General features: G+C 63.6%; 4 protein-coding genes across 4 annotated transcripts; 2 read left to right on the forward strand and 2 right to left on the reverse strand.

The window, feature by feature from the left end:
* Positions 1-826: 826 nt before the first annotated feature.
* On the forward strand, positions 827-2,338 carry CHLRE_02g109300v5 (uncharacterized protein). The gene has a single exon (XM_043059851.1). It carries the CDS (start codon positions 855-857, stop codon positions 2,295-2,297), a length of 1,443 nt encoding a protein of 480 aa, XP_042927485.1. The 5' UTR covers positions 827-854; the 3' UTR covers positions 2,298-2,338.
* A 1,032-nt stretch (positions 2,339-3,370) lies between these two features.
* Positions 3,371-7,176, reverse strand: CHLRE_02g109333v5 (uncharacterized protein). Its single transcript, XM_043059852.1, has 2 exons — positions 6,363-7,176; positions 3,371-6,149 (listed from the first exon to the last, which is right to left on the reverse strand). Exons 1-2 carry the CDS (start codon positions 6,597-6,599, stop codon positions 5,850-5,852), a joined length of 537 nt encoding a protein of 178 aa, XP_042927486.1. The 5' UTR covers positions 6,600-7,176; the 3' UTR covers positions 3,371-5,849.
* A 544-nt stretch (positions 7,177-7,720) lies between these two features.
* CHLRE_02g109366v5 (uncharacterized protein) lies at positions 7,721-11,976 on the reverse strand. Its single transcript, XM_043059853.1, has 7 exons — positions 11,499-11,976; positions 10,564-11,378; positions 10,281-10,321; positions 9,740-10,139; positions 9,377-9,575; positions 9,123-9,190; positions 7,721-8,367 (listed from the first exon to the last, which is right to left on the reverse strand). The coding sequence occupies exons 1-7, from the start codon at positions 11,677-11,679 to the stop codon at positions 8,233-8,235; spliced, it is 1,839 nt and encodes a 612-aa protein (XP_042927487.1). The 5' UTR covers positions 11,680-11,976; the 3' UTR covers positions 7,721-8,232.
* A 110-nt stretch (positions 11,977-12,086) lies between these two features.
* On the forward strand, positions 12,087-15,444 carry CHLRE_02g109400v5 (uncharacterized protein). Its single transcript, XM_043059854.1, has 8 exons — positions 12,087-12,535; positions 12,793-12,925; positions 13,129-13,231; positions 13,424-13,514; positions 13,652-13,756; positions 13,991-14,139; positions 14,309-14,557; positions 14,734-15,444. Exons 1-8 carry the CDS (start codon positions 12,422-12,424, stop codon positions 14,900-14,902), a joined length of 1,113 nt encoding a protein of 370 aa, XP_042927488.1. The 5' UTR covers positions 12,087-12,421; the 3' UTR covers positions 14,903-15,444.
* Positions 15,445-16,186: the final 742 nt, after the last annotated feature.

The raw sequence follows: 16,186 nt of genomic DNA on the forward strand, positions 1-16,186 counted from the left end.
CCGCCCGGCCCCGCCGTACACGTCAGCGCCACCGGGCCCCCCTTCGGCGCCCACGCCACTCCCGCAGCGGCCGCCCCAGCCACCCTTGCGAACGCCGCGTACCCCATCCCGCCCTCTGCCACCACCGACGGCCCCACCACCGCGCCTGAGCCCTGCCGCAGCAGGGCCCCCGCCGACGCCGCCGCCGTCGGTGAAGCCACCCACGACCGCCTGGCCCGTCCGCTCGCGTGCCTCGCCGCCCTCCGCGGCCGACGCCGCGCCCCGGCCGCCACATGCGGCGTCGACCCTGGGGACCCGCGCCGAATGGCGCACCCCACCACAGCCTACCCAGCCGCCGCCGCCCACCCCGACACAGCCGCCACTGGCCCAGCCGCGCCGCCCACCCACCCAGCCCCCGGCCCCTACCCCGCCCACGCCCACAGCCCCGCCGCCCCCATCCTACCCGCCCCCATCCCCGCCGCCGGCCCCGCCGCCCCCACCCCCGCCGCCGCCCCCATCCCCGCCGCCGCAGCCGCCCTTGCCGCCGCCCCGTCGCCGCCGCCGCCCCCGCCGCCCCCATCCCCGCCGCCCCCGTCCCCGCCGCCGCCCCCGCCGTCCCCACCCCCGCCGCCGCCGTCCCCGCCGCCCCCGTCCCCGCCACCGCCCCCGCCGCCCCCATCCCCGCCGCCGCCATCCCCGCCGCCCCCGTCCCCGCAGCCGCCCCCGCCGCCCCCATCCCCGCCGCCGCCGCTGCAGCCCCCGCCGCCCTTATCCCCGCCGCCGCTCCCGCCGCCCCCGTCGCGCCCGCTGCTGGCCCCGGGCCGCCCCCAGCCCCCGCCTAGCACCAGTACTACGCCACCGCCACCATCGACCAGATGCACGCCGCCCTCACACAGCAGAACACGACCCTGGCCCAAGCAGGCATCTCCCAGCTGCAGTATGACGTCACCAAGGACGCCGCATACTATGCCATCACCATGAAAATGCACAAGACGCCGCCCGGTCTGCGCTTCTTGGCGTGCTCCCACGCCTGCCCAGTCACCGCCATCAGCGACGTCGTCACCGCCAGCCTTCGCACGCTCGCCGACGCCTTCCGCGACATGTGGCGTGACCGCATCGGCACGGATCCCTGGTTCTGCCTCCACTCTGGCGCGGTCATGGACTCCGTCTATGCCTTTAATGCGCAACAGCTACCACGCTCTAGCGTCACCGCGCCCCAGGCATTCGACTTTGCTCGGCTCTACACCAACATCCCCCATGCGGAGCTTGCCGACACCATGGCGTCTCTCATCACCGCCACGCTCGCACATGCCCAGCGAGTGGCCATCGCAGTGACCGTCACGCCGCCCAAGACGCCCGACGGCCGCCGCAAGTACGACGCCACACTGCTGACATCCGACGCCGCCCACAATGCGCCTGCCTACCGGCGCGACCCCATGACCGACGTCGCCGTCCACACCTTCACGCGCGACCAGTTCCTGGTCCTGTTCCGGAGCCTGGTCTGCTCCACGTTCATCCGGTTCGGCACGTTCGCCCTCGTCCGGCAAACGTGCGGCATCCCCATGGGCATCTCCGCTGCCCCCTTCATTGCCAACCTCTTCCTCGCATGGTTTGAGTACCGTTTCTTGACACAGCCCGCCGCCACAGCTCAGCGCCAGCGTGTCCTGCACGCCTTCGACCTCACCAAGCGGTACCTGGACGACTTGTTGGCCCTCAACAACCCCTTCATCACCCGCCTCCTCAGCGTGGACCAGCGATACGCCGGGCTACACGGGCTGTACCCCGCCTCACTGCAGGTGGAGGCGCAGTCGCACCCCCACTTGCAAGCGCAGCTGGCCGCCGGCACCGCCGCCATGCCGTTCCTGGACATCTTGCTCATCCTGCGCACCACGCCAGCCGGCCACGCGCGCATCACCACACGCCTGTACGACAAGCGGGTGCAGCCGGTGTTTGACGGTGTGCGCCTGTCCCGCTTCATTGGCACGGACAGCAACGTCAATGAAGCCAGCAAGCGCAACATCTTCACCGGCCAGTTTCATCGCCTGCGGCGTGTCGTCACGGAGGTTGAGAACTTCGCCTTTGAGACTGCCAACCTCATCACCGCCCTGACGCGCATGGGCTACCGGCGGCCCCGCCTCCTGGGCGATCTTCAGCGCATGCTGCAGCGCACGCCTGAAGCCTACTACGTGCAACGACGCCAGCGGCACCGCCCCGAATATGCCGACTTGGTGGGCCTCACCCGCCAGTACCTCGCCGGCCGCCGCCACTTCGACAGCACTGCCAGCCCCGTGGAACTGGCGCAGTCGCATTATTGGTGATTATTTGGTTTACTCCTGGTTTTATGTCTAATTGGTTTTTTGGTTCATGCGCCGCCGCCCCCGCGGCCGCCTTGGCGCCATGCCGCCGCCCCCGCGGCCGCCCTGGCACCGCGCCGCCGCCCCCGCGGCCGCCCTGGCTACGTGCCGCCGCCCCCGCGGCCGCCCTGGTTCTGCGCCGCCGCCCCCGCGGCCGCCCGGGCGATGCGCCGCCGCCCCCGCGGCCGCCCTGGCGATGCGCCGCCGCCCCCGCGGCCGCCCTGGTTCTGCGCCGCCGCCCCCGCGGCCGCCCGGGCGATGCGCCGCCGCCCCCGCGGCCGCCCTGGCTACGTGCCGCCGCCCCCGCGGCCGCCCTGGCGACGCGCCGCCGCCCCCGCGGCCGCCTCGGCTACGTGCCGCCGCCCCCGCGGCCGCCTTGGTCACGTGCCGCCACTCCCGTGGCGCCCGGTCGCCGCCGCGTCATCCCAAAAGGAGTATTCGTTGCGGGCGTGCGCGGCGGCGGCCTCCCAACCCATACACAGCCCTCTGGAGATGACGATACCGGCGTTAGCCCACGTTTGCATACCCCACTAACACACCTGCCCCCACCCGGCCGGCAGCCGCCGCCCCGTGCGGCTGCCGGTTTCATGACGGGTGTGGGGAACCGCAATGCGGTCCGCACCCGTCACCTGCCTGCTGTTTGCTCCCTTGCCTCTTCGTCAGCGTTTGTGTTTCCAGGGTCGGGCTTCCTGGTGTCGCACGGCATGCATCGCACGCGCCCATGCCAACCGCAGTGCGACCGGGATGAGCCATGCAGCGATCGCGCTGTCGTTACTTCCTCGGCCGCCCGGCGCACTTGCTCATTTAACCGCATCCATCACTTCGCCATACTTAGTGTTCTTCGTTTATCCACCCAACGCAGCGCACAGCCACAGCCCGCAGCCCGACTCGCGCACCATGTCCTCGCGGTTGTTTTTGGGGGTCACGTTGCTTGCCTCGCGCCTAGCGCCATAGCTTTTACGCGGCAGTGCATCACGCCTCCTGTCCCTCCCTCCCTCCCATACATGTCGTGCTGGGCACCGGTGGCGCTGGTGTTCTCCAGGTTGGTTTCGGGCGCATCCTTTCTGGTAGTCCCAAGCAACGCCCGGCCGCCGTCGTCCAGCCCAGCCATCCCAATACAGCAGCCGCTTTCTGTCAGCCAGCCATGGGCGCGACCGTCCACAGCGTTTACCGTCGGTTACGAGGTAACATGTGAATTCGCAACTTGCGCTACTGACTGCCTACTCTCGTGCCACCTGCAAGCCCACTCCGCCGTCCGCTCTGGTCTACGTACGCATTCGTTCCCACCACACTCGTCGTCCCCGTAAGTACGGGCCTGTCCTGGGGCCTGCGGGCCCTTATAACGGAAACCAGGAAACTCACACTGTGCAAGGAATGATTGTAGGGTTACGGCGATCCTCCAGCAGCTCTCATCGGCCGCGCTCAGCGTTCGCCGCATTTCTTCGCACATTGGATGGTGACAGACTGACAGTACCGCAGGGCCCGCCATCATGGTCCCGTGCATGGACGGGCAGCCTGCCCACCCCGCTGTGTGTGCTGCAGACGACGATTCCTGAGCAGGGTCGGGACAACAAAGGGGCCTCAGGCCTGAAAGAAGCATCCCTCATGGCATGGGTGCGGCGCGTCTGTGTTGGTTGGACCGCCCCCTGTCGCATTCATCAGAGTCCCGCCAGGACACATGGTGACCCCGCGCATGCAGGTCAGTTACAGCCCACCCTCGCCAGCAAATCAGTGTAGTGGCGGCGCTAAATGTGCTCTTGCTTTTCTTGGTTTCGCATTGTCAAACATCGTCAAAATACGGTGCCCCCATACACAGCAACGGTAACGTACTCCTGCAACGTCTCTCCTCGCCGTCGCGTCAGCCCTTAGGCGCATGTACGGGAATGTCCATTCCATGAATGTTTGCCACCAGCAGTATCAGGATCCGGCAGGAGCCAGATCACAACTTGGCTTTCCTGCCGACACCAATACGGTACGCACGACCTACTTTCATTCGTCCGGCAATCCGCTTGCAACCAGTAGCCAGAACTGGCGCTGCTGTCTCACGTCGCCGCACCACCGATGCCGCAGGAATGCTGCTCGTACTCCAGTGCCCTTCTTTGGAATCGTTCAATGCCAAGCCATGTTGCCATACCGCAGTAAATAACGTATACCATTCATCTGCCTTTCATATCACCGCATGTGCATTCGGCCCTGTATGCCCATGCCGCAATCCGCAGCGTCTGCAAGGGGCGCCTACTGGCCAAGCTGCGCTCACCCCCCACAGCACGCAGTACACATCGCCCCGATCACGACACAACCGCGACCGAGCCCGTGTTCCTGGTTAGCAAAAAGCGTCCGACAAACCTCGTAACAAGCTCTTCAAGGAGAAGTGGGCTGAGCCGACACCACATCGCGTTCCTTGCCTCAGCCGAAGGCTTCCGAGTTGGCCTCATCTCACAGGCATAGCCGGTGTCGGTTTGGACAGTCACCGCCAGCCGGGTGTCTGCTCACTCCAGCGGCCACGTGAACGCAGGTGCCTTCCGGCAACCAGGGCCGTCGAGCCTGAAGCCGGAGTCTTTCCTGGCGAGCGAACCCTTGGACGTTGGCTAAGCACTCGCACCCTCGGCACCTGGCCCCACAACTGCAAATGCCCAACACACACTCAACGCATTTTGTAGGGCGTTGGACTCAACCGTTCGCCAACCTCATTACCGTTCGAACCAGAGTGGCATAACTCGCCCAAAGGCACCCGAGCCACCCACATAGTGCTCGTCAGTGCAAGCCGGTATTAGATGCCAATACAAACAAGAGGTGCAGCAGCGTGGCGACCAGGAAGAGGCACTCAACTAAGAAGCGGGCTGTGGCCGCCTGACGTCCAGGCATGCGGACTCCTTGCTCCCGGACTACGCCGCACTAGTGCACTACAATCCCTCGCCCCGGCACCGCACCCCCTAGCAGTTCGCACGCGCCACAAAGCAGTATGCAGTTCTACGCACCCATGCCGCACCAGCCCTGATACTCTTTGGCACCAGAAAGCTTAAACCACAACCTTCATTTGTTGCACAGTGACATGCTGCAGGCCCCAAATCACCATGGCCATTAGCCCCACGCCACCCCCACCATGAGCATGCCTGTAACTCAGTCCGTGGTATGTAGGGCACATGACACCTCCGTGAGGTGTGCTGGCACGAGCACTCTGGACAAAGGACCTCAACACAGCGCAAAGTGCGCTTTCGGATGCACGGACTGTGCGCGTCCTGCGCATTCAAGTTAAGCATTAGTCCTGGCAAGCGTTACTAACCTACAAGCCACCACATGTCACTTGTCAACTGCTCCATATGGCATTGGAAATAACGACGCACACATGCAAACACGCGTTACTTCAAACAACGACAGCCCGGGCAACTGCACCAATGCAGGCGGCGAAGTGCCAGCGACACGCAAGCGCCTGTTCCGGCATGCACTCGAAAGGTGCAACTTCTGCGCACCCTGCCTGTGTCCAAGCTGTGGCTGTGGCCACAGCAGAGGCGGGCATCAGGCACCGAGCCCCATGCTTTGCTGCTTTCTCAGATCTCGCCCCCCGGCGCTCGAGACCATCTGTGCCGGCCCTGACGCCGGCGCTGGGCCCGGGTTGCTGGCCGCCTGGATCTGCTGCAGCGACGGTGACATCTGGTTCTGCCCCGGCGATATGTGCAGGTCGTAACTCCGAGGTGCTGACGGCGTGCTATTGCTCAACGCACTCAGCTGCCGCCGGGATGCCGGCCGGCCGGCGCTACCGGGCCCGGGTCGGCCTTGAAGGAGCTGCGCCTCCATGCGCTCGATTTCACGTTGGATCTGCATTCGTAGTTGGGTTTGTGTAAGTCAGGACGTGAGTGAGTGAGGGGCGCGGTGTGCGGTATGTCAGGGATGACCGGATGAGTAATGTAGGTTGCGTGGAACCAAGCTGCCGGAATCCACCAGGCTGCGTGCCGAAGGGCCCCCGTCCAGCCTTCTAGCACCCATCAACCTTCCATAGCGGCTTTAAAACATGCACATGCCACCACTCACGTCGTTCAGGCTGGGCCGCCCCATGGGCAGGCCGCGTTGTTCTGTTGGGGACGCAGCCAGCGTCGGGAGCCGCTGATTCCCCGCTGCATTTGGGCTTGCTTGCGCCTGCCGGACGCCCCCTGCCGCGGCGATCGCTGCTGCAGCGGCCGCAGGACGCGCCGGCGACACAGGAGCTTGCTGCTGCTGCTGCTGCTGCGATGGCGCCGAGCGCGGCCAGTTGCCAGCCAGTTTTGCCATATGACTCCCGGCGCTGTTTCCACTCCCGCGCGGCACCTCCGCCTCGCCGGAACCCGGAGCCGGCTGGGCATCGCCCGCAGTCTGTTGCCTGACCAATGCCTTCCTTAGCGAGTTCTGTTTTGAAGGCCCGGGCCGGGCATTCTGCAGGGGGTTCGCCTGTTCCGCCTCTCTGCTCGCCCCACTTGACCGGACATCACTTGAGCTACCTGGAAAGCTGCCATCTGTGACCTTTGTTTGGCCAGTGGGCTGACCGGAAGGACTGGAAGGCTCTTTCTGCTGTGCCGGGCCTCGCGTGTACTTGGTCGAGCTGCGTCCCGGTCTCCAACAAGATGTCCACCACATTTAGAACCACATAAACACGGGTAGGGTCTCAGTGTTTGTTTTGCAAAACAAAACTTCAGCGGAGTCCAGGGAGCCCAAGGGGCCCTATCGACGAGGCATTGCAGCTAAAGCGCCAAGCTCATCTAGTTAAGTCATGGCGACCGTCAAAAACTCGCAGGCTGGCCGCTTCAAATCACCAGCTGCTTCTTCTACAGCCCACTGCTTCGTTTGCAACGTTGAATAAAGGTAAATGAACACCTGGATTGTCTTCAGGATAAGTTTGGAGAAGTGGTCGAGGACAGGGGCCTTGCGCAAGAGTGACTGACATCGTCCACTCCTCCAGCGATGCGGTCGGAGCAAAATGCCAAATGCCTTCGCGACGCACGCGCGGTTCGCAGTCCGAGATACGTGCCTGCATTTATTCACCTTCGCGCCATCAGGTGAGCAAGGAAAGCCCCACCCCACGCCCTATGCCTTCACCCTACAGTAGGCTGCGCAGCCCGACATACGTGTCGAGTCAGCAATTAGTCGCACGGCGACAACACGGCCACGCTACTGTGGCGCTTAGCTACTCAGCTACTGCAGGCCTGGCCTGCTGCCTGAGTGTGATGCCACTGCGTCGAGATGACTCCCTGGTCCCGTGCCAGCCCCACACCCCACGCTTGACCCCACGCACGGCGGAGGCCTCGACTCCCCGCGTTGTCCCCGGCCCGTCGGCCGCACACTGGGTAGCTGGCAGAGTGGGCAGAGCACCACCAGAGAGGCCTCCAGGGTGGACCATGGTCTCTGGGCCGTGCCCCGCAACGTAAGGTTTACACGGCAGGATACAAGGGCCAAAACTTAGGTGCGGTGACTAAGGACTGGGGCCCAGAGCAGGGTGATCGCATTCCACGTCACTGGCTCGTGAACTGTGTCAGCAGGTCCCTCCTGTAACCCATGCAATATAAGGACGCCCATACGGTACCGTATCTGCCAAGGGACATCACCACGAATAGTCAAGCAAGGTCGGCCAATGTCCGTATGCTCAGCAGTACGCCTACAAGCCCACTCCGCCTTCCGCTCTGGTCTACGTACGCATTAGTTCCGCAACGCACGTCGATAACAGTACGTGCATGTCACACTCTGCCCTGCCCTGTGTGATGCCAGCACTGACAAGGTCCGCAGCCCTAACACTGCACGTGTCACGTGTCAACTGGATTACTACCGCAGCCATCACGACGGCGCCCCGCCGTGGCACCGCCACGATGCCGTGACCGGCCCTGAAACTTGTCGCGGTCGCTATCCCCAACAGCCGCCACTAACAATCCTATTTTCATCGCCGGCACGCACCAACGGCCATGGCCAGGCATCGTACGGCCACGGGCCACCGGGACTGCAGCAGGCGGGCGGTGCGTTTGGGCGTTTGGCCCGCCGTCGTCGCCACGCTCGCCACGGTCTGGGGAGGCGCCTGGAAGGCCGGGCAGCGGGCAGTTGCCACTGGCCGGGATGGGGATACGGTACGTACTGCAGTCCGAAACACCAGCCGCTGCCGGGCGCGTCGGGTCGTCGCAGGGCTGTGTAACAGCATGTCACGACAACGGATATTGCTACCTCCCTAGACCGCCCAGACTGCAGTTTACGATGTTCCCCGGCAATATTGGTACATGAATAGACCCGCAACTCGTGACTAGCAAACTTCTCGGCAACGGCTCATTGGCTGAAGTGATCCAAGCAACTGACTTGAAACCACCGCTTGCGCGTGCATGCACACGCGGCCGCGTCAATTGGCATGTCTGGAGCGAGCAGCATGAGCGACCATGCAAGCCATGTCATCCACGCCCAAAGCACCCGGCGTCCGTGACCCCCCAGCCACCGCCGCTGTTTGCCACTGCTGCCCCCGCCTACTGGTTCCACACCCAACGCTGCCGCCGTAACGAGCGGCGATGGCCTCCACCAAGGCTGGGTGATGCTGCTGCTGGTGATGCTGCTGTGACTCTTGCTGGCTTGCCAGTTGGCATGCGAGGCGGACGTGAAGTGAGCTGCCAGGCGCCACAGCGGCGACGATCTGTTAATGGGCGGCGACGATGGAGGCAACGACGCAGATCAGGGGCCGATGGGACACACGCGTGCGTGGAGACTGCTGGATGGGGACACACCCATGCGAAACGTGCGCTGGATGGGGCATGACCGCATGAGAACTTCCTGTGTCCGTTTGTTCCATACCTGCAAACACGCTGTGATTGCGACCACAAGCGCGGCGTGTGCCTGTTGCACGGCCCCGGCGGTATCGCCTGCAGACAGCCATACAAAACGGTAGACAGCAGACGAAGTTGAATAAACACACGCCCCGAGCCGTAGACATCACACTAGGTGACCTTGGGGCTGAGTGTGGCCCCTGCTGCAGCAGGGCACATTCGCACTTATGCCAGCAGGCAATGTGCAGACCTGTACGAATGTATGCGAGCGTAGCACCCCACCTGGCGCCGATGCTGTTGTCGACGCAGCTGCGCGTGCGGTGTCGGCCAGCACCTCTGCAATGGATGCCCGCAGCTCATAGGCGTCGTAAAGGCTGGCCCGCACCCACCACCCGGCCTCGGCTGCGGTGGTGGCAGCGGCGGCATTCCCGGCGGCAGCTTGCGATGCTGCCATTTCAACGTCGGATAGGGTCGCCGCAACCTACAGTGCACGTGCCGGTGTCACGAGCGGCGGTAGCAAGATCTTGAAAGCGTATATAACAGACGGGCCGCGCTTCGTGTCAGATGTTGTGCCTGAGATTCCTGCCTTTCTGCGCCCGGCGCATACAGCAGGCAACCTCCTGCACAGTTCTACGGCGTCCCCACCTGCTGGTCGAGCGCTGCAAGCTCGTTTGACAGTGAAGACAGCGCCGCCCGCGCGCGTTCCACAGGCTCCCGCATCGTTGCCGCCGCCGCGACCACACCACCGCCTCCCACAGCGCCAAACAGTGCACCGAAGAGGCCGCGCGACGCCTGCCCCTGCCTGCCTTGACCTGTCAGCGCCTGCGCCTGCGCCTGTTGCCGCCGCAATTCCCGCAGCGCCTCCGCCGCATCCTGGACCTCCTCTGCCAGCGCGCCCAGCCGCGGCCCCCACTCCACGTTCACGCTGTCGTACACATGCTGCAGGGCGGCCTCCAGGGCCGAGCCCAGGCGCCGCTCGTGCTCGCAGCGGCGGCAGGCGCAAGTGAAGTTGTGGCTGCGCTGCAGCGCAGCCGTGCGTACAGACCTGTGTGTAGGCCGCGCATGCCAGGCCAGGTGATGCCTCAGACGGGTGACTAGGCAGGCGACTAAGGAGCTGAAGACAACGAGGCCTTGGGAGGGTTCCTTTGGGATCCCACGGCTTGTTGCATGCGCTGTGCAAACTCACCTGGGCGCCAGGAGCTCTCGGCCCAAGTAGCATACGGACACCTGCACGTGTGCGCAACAAACCGTGCTCTGTCTGTGGAAGAGGAAGACTCATCCCGCATCCGCACTGCCATTCCGCACCGTATGCTACCTAACCGATTATCGGGATAATCGGTTAGGTTATGCTAGTCTCCCCTCTCCCACAAGCGCAAGGGACAGGTCGCCACGACTACGGCCCCAGGCTGCGAAGCGTAGCTGCCGAACGCCGTATGGCGTATCACCCCGTCACCAGCCGACGCGCCTACCTCCTGCCCCGCGGCGATGGGCGCCGTGGCGATGACTGCCATGTGGTCGTGCGGCCCGCCCACCCAGTTGATCGTGTTAGGGCAGCAGCTGTGGTTCAACATAGCGTAGTCCGCCCACAGCCCCACAAAGCCGCCGCCTGCGTCCACGCCTCCGCCGCCGTCTCCGTGTCCGCCACCGCCCCCAGCAGCACCGCGACGGCGAGCCAGCAGCTGTTCCAGTGCCTCGTCCCGGGCAGGCTCACCGTAGCAGTTGCAAACCACTGCGCCCGTGACCGACCGGCGCCGCTCCTGCTGGCGGCTGCCGCCACCGTCAGCGGCTAGGCTGGATCCGTTGGTGGGTGCTAGGACCTGCACGCGCCCGTCGGGAAGCCTCAGGCCGCGCACCGTCGCAGGCAGCGCCAACTGAGCCGCCGTGCGCCAACCCGTCGACGCAGCGGCCCCACTCCCGGCTCCCCATTGCAAACGTAAACCATCCGCCGCCGCTGACAGCTGCAGCAGCTGCTGTACCCGCATCTGCCGCGGGCCGCTGTCACCACGGCTCCCTCCTGCGCTCCTGCTTTCACCGCTTTCACATTTGGCATCGCTGCTGCCGCTGTTGCTGTCGTCCTCGCCGCTGTATAAGGCCGCTAGGAGCTGAGACTGGCGTGGGGTAAGGCGGGAAGCTGCCAGCAGCTGGACCAGGTCACCCGCTGTTGGTGGCGGCAGCTCCACATCGCTGGCGGCGTTGCAGGCCTGCACGATGGCTAGCGGAGGGGTCGCCAGCAACAGCTGCCCCGGCAGCAGAGGCTGAACTGCCAGCACGCCACGCCCCTTGCCTTTTGTGCGGACATGACGTGAGAGGGAAGCGAAGAAGGTCAGCGTTAGACTACGGACTGACGGCGCGGCGGGAAGGTCAGTCACATGGTGATAGCACAGCCCGAGCACAAGCTGCGCACCTTTCAGCTGCACCACGTCAAGCGGACCGCATATTCCCACGGGCAGCTCCAGCAGCCTTGACAAACTTAGTCCTTCCGTCGCCACGCTCCCTGCGCTGTGTGCGCGCTCTGAGGCCTCCAGCTGGGAGGCCATCAGGACCATCTGTGCTTGCACGCTCACGTCGGCTTTCAGCGCCGGCATTGTCGTGCTAAACGCGTGGGGTGCAATCAATGGTAGCCTGACATGGTCCGTTACGGACGATGAAGCCGCGCGTGCGCCGCGATTCTCTGCCATCCTTTCGCGTGTTTGCAAAACTTTGGCCACAGCGCAAGACCGCCTACATGTGGGTACAGTACTCATGATAAGGAATGCTTTTGTATCAACGCCAGACCCGCAGGAGACCCCAAGGGCTTCGGAAGGTTTCTGGCAATTCTAAATGGAAGCTTTCTACCTAGACTGCTAGCCCCCTAGCTCTGAAGGGAAATGCATAAGAACGGTGATGTGATATTAACATAATGCTCAGCGAAAGCTAAAAAATGCTGTAAGTACACACGCAGCATGGGCCTGAATTCCCGGTGAAATGGGCTCTACACCTACGTTGCTGGTGTCTGCCATCTTTGCACATGTGTGGAACTAGCAATCATATTTTAGCAATTCATGAGCGAAGCCTGCACGCAACAATTTCACAGCGAGACAAGTCCATTTGTTTGTCAGCCCTCTGCCTGAGAGTTTTTGTCCGTCCTTGTATTTTAAGACCGCCATGGACCTGACTCGATAAGACTGTGGTGCTAGATACTCGCGGATAGCTGACCGGAAGCGTTTGTTGAAATCGCCCAGTGCTTCTGAACACAGAACTCAACCTGGCACAGCACGATCGCATCAACAAAGCCAAATACAATCAGACAGCCTACTTTTAGGCTGACATTTGACTCTTGAGGCTGAGATGGCAGTCACCTACTCGTTGAAGTACCAGGCGCGCGTTCTGGTTGCGTTGCCATGCGATACTATCAGCTCGAAATGGCTCGTAGGGACGACAGCGCTGCGGGAGGAGAACGAGGTGGGCGTGGGACGGGAAGGGGCGGACAACACGCATGGTGTGGCACACGCGCTTGTGAACGCTGACGGCTGCACCCACTACCCACAGCCGGACGTATTGCGTGGACTGAGGTCACAGACGCAAGCTAATGCTTGCTTAACAGTTTGGGGTGCTGTCATCAAACCAGGCGCCGCCCGGGACCATCGTCCGCGTGGTTAAGCACTCCCCGCTTCCCCACCCCACCCCACCCCACCCACCCCTGGGTCTGCGCCCCGCAGGTACGGCTGCTGCAGTACGACCAGGACAATGAGCAGCTGGTGTGTCGGCGCACGTTCACGCACGCGGCGGAGGTATGGGACATCGCGCCGCATCCCAACCAGGAGGACCTCTTCGTGACCGTGTGGGCAAAAGGCAGGTGGTACGGTGCCGTTATCGAAGGCTGTGGGCATGACGGTGGACTGCAGCGAAGGCACGCAAGCTGCCGGTCGAGAGAGCCTGCTTCCTGCCGTGACAAAGCAGAGGGCCGGCGTGCATGCGTCTGGCCCACACTCTGGCACCGTACGAAGGGACACCTGCTGACACCCCGTCTCACCTCACCTGCTAATGTGCTACAGCTGGAAACAGCTCGGCGACACTGTGGAGGGCGCCGCCGGGCTCTGAGTCCGGGGCGCTGGAGCAGCAGGTGGAGCTGACAGGGCAGACCAGCAGCATGCGCTGGTGAGGCGGATGCGGCCAGGGCAAACCGGGTACCGCTCGAAGGCGGGGTGGGGGTGGGGTGGACTGACCTGCGTGTGCCCTGGTGGTGCTGGCGAGCGCCCAGGCGTGCCGCTTTGCATTGATTGCTGTGTACACTGTACGGTATGTTGACTCGCGCGCGCCTTGCCTCACGTCGCGCCTGGTGCCGTGCAGCGCGCTGTGGAGCACGCCGCAGCCGGAGACGGTCGTGACGGTAGAGGAGGGGCACCTCAAGAAATGGGCGATCACGGAGGCGGGTGCAGAGGTGAGGGTGGCGAAGGCCCGAGCTGCTGGGGCCAAGTGGGTTCAGGTCTGATGTAGGCCTGCGGCGAAGAATGGGGCGCACCATCCGGTCTACAAGTTATGCAATCTTTGCGTGGCCGCCCGCACGCCTCCTCACAGGCTGTGAGCAGCTGCCCTGCTGGCGAGCTGGTGCAGCTGTGGGGCGGCGCGTTGCACCCACGCAACGCCTCGCTGCTATGCACCGCGGGCAGCAACGACGTGCAGGTGCGCGCCGGGGGCTGGTGTTGCTGTAGCCCGCAGCCTGCATGTCAGGGCTGCTTGCGCAAGCAATGGGCGGCATAATTCAAGATCACTGTTCGCGTCAAGCTCTGCATGTCAAGAGCGCGGCTGTCGTTTGATAGGGATGTAGGCGGCGTCATGGCTGTGTGGTGTTCTTCGGCACAATCCCCGCAGTTCTCATTGACGCGCGCACTTCTCATTGTGACGCGCCGCACACAGACGTGGGACCTGCGAACGCTGTCCCGGCCCATGGGTGAAATCAAGATGGCGCACAAGCAGCCGGTGCGCAGCATCAGCTTCGCGCCGCACGCCGACACGCGCATCCTCACCGCTGGGGATGACTGCAAGCTGCGGTACTGGGACCTCAGGTGCGCGCAGCGCTGCCCCAGAGACCGCCGGCAGTAACTCGCAGAACCGGCACGCACACACATGCTCGCTCGCGTGCTTTCTATCAACACAAAAATGGCCCTTTTCCTTTCTTTACTAGTAACAACGGTATGTTTTTCCCCGCACCTGCCCTCGCGCGTGCGACCGCAGGAACCCCGGGCAGCCGCTGCTGGAGATGGGTGGGCACCGGCACTGGGTGTGGCGCGCCGCCTACAACCCCGCGCACGACTCTCTGGTTGCGTCCTGCTCCTCCGACTGCTGCGTTAACCTGTACTACACACCGCAGCTGGCGGCCAGCGCGGGCGCGGCGGCGGCCGCGGCGCCGGGTGGGGAGGCGGGCGCGGCGGTGGCGCCGGGTGCAGGGCATGCCGCGCCGGCCGGCCCCAAGGGTGCCACACGGTGCGTGATCGAGCTGGCGCTGTCCTTGCTGTTGTTGCCCTCGCTCCCTTGAAGTGCGAATGCCTGCATCGCCTATGTGCTTGCCGCCACGCTACCGCCCGCGCCGCCCTGTCCGTGATCTGCATGAGCGTCTGTTCCCATCGGCGCACCCGCCCGCGCGCCCTGTGACATTGCAGCGGCGTGGAACTGGACGGCAAGGTGGTGACGTGGGACGAGCACGAGGACAGCGTGTACGGGCTAGCGTGGAGCGCCTCCGACCCGTGGCTGCTGGCTAGCCTGTCGTTCGACGGCCGCGTGGCGCTCAGCAAGGTGCCCAAGAACATCAAGTATAAGATCCTGATTTGAGCATGAGGAGGTGGCGGGCAAGATTTCAGGCGGTCAGTTAGTATTGGAATGGAAAGGCCCAGATGACAGCATTGGGGCTGTGCGAGGTGTGCAACTCAGCTGCAGTGCGAGACTAGGTGAAGAGACTGCACGGAGGCGACATGAGGAAGTGCCGTTCAAGATCTATAAGATGTCGTTGAGCAGCTGAATTGTTAGCCTCGGTGTAGTCCTGCTTCTGGATGTATGCCTCCGGAGCCCGAACGACTGTATACGTGCGATGGGACACAGGGTAAGGGGCAAGTTGGCGTAGTCACGTAGTGTGCAGCGTACCCCAACATTCAATCGCGATGTCAGAAGCACGTGGCGTGGCACGCGGCGGGTATCACGCCGGAGTTGCTATACCGAGACGTCGCTGACTTGCTGGCCGGCTGGTAGCGCTTGTCCTTGCTTATGCACATCCAAACGGCCGTGTGCGTGTTACATTGTGCGCCTGTGCGTTTGCAACGCTGTCCGAGCTGCTTCAGGCCGGGGCGGGGACAACAAAAGTAGTTTTACATCCCTCATTTCCTCCCCGTAACCCCGTCACCTTCCTCCTATACCCGGGGTCGGTTGGTTCAGGCACCGCCCGCCATGTGTCCAGCCACGTCCCGCTGCCAAGCACAAGTAGAGCAGACACTGGACGACCACAGACATGCTATGCGCCAGGACTGCAAACTAGACACCAGCAGGTCTCAGTTTGCGCGCCATCGCCGCTTCTCGGGCGGCGCCGCGTTCTCCTCCTCCACGTGGCTTTGCCTGCCCCCCCCCCCCTAAGCATATGCACGCCGCCACTGCTGGGCCTAGGCCCTGCGCCAGCGAAATGTGTCCGAACTCCGAAATGTGCTTGCGAAGACCGATCCAGACGGTTAGGGTTGTTTCTTTTTTCCGCTTTATACGCTTGTATTCCAAGACATAAACTAGGCGCAAAGAAATGTAAAGCATGTAGCTGCCAGAGACAAAGCAGCAGCCAGAACGCATTACCTCCGGTGTGCAGCGCTGCGCCTGAAATTCAATATGCGAAAGCATTTGTGTGAAGCGATCGTAAGGCGCTCGGGAGATGCTGTAATGAGCCCGGGATGTTTCCAAGCGTGAACAGGTCACATAGGTCGTTTCTCTGGAGCACGGATTTCAACATAGACGAAGCACAGGAATCCAGGCACCTACAATTACAAGGACTCCCGTCACAGTGGGCTGGTATTGCCCCAGCCCCGCGCTTCGCTCGCCTGGGGCACCCTCCCCTCGCAATCCCTCCCACACCACAAACTG

This window comes from Chlamydomonas reinhardtii, chromosome 2 (assembly GCF_000002595.2).
Source record: "Chlamydomonas reinhardtii strain CC-503 cw92 mt+ chromosome 2, whole genome shotgun sequence".
NCBI classification, from domain to species: domain Eukaryota; kingdom Viridiplantae; phylum Chlorophyta; class Chlorophyceae; order Chlamydomonadales; family Chlamydomonadaceae; genus Chlamydomonas; species Chlamydomonas reinhardtii.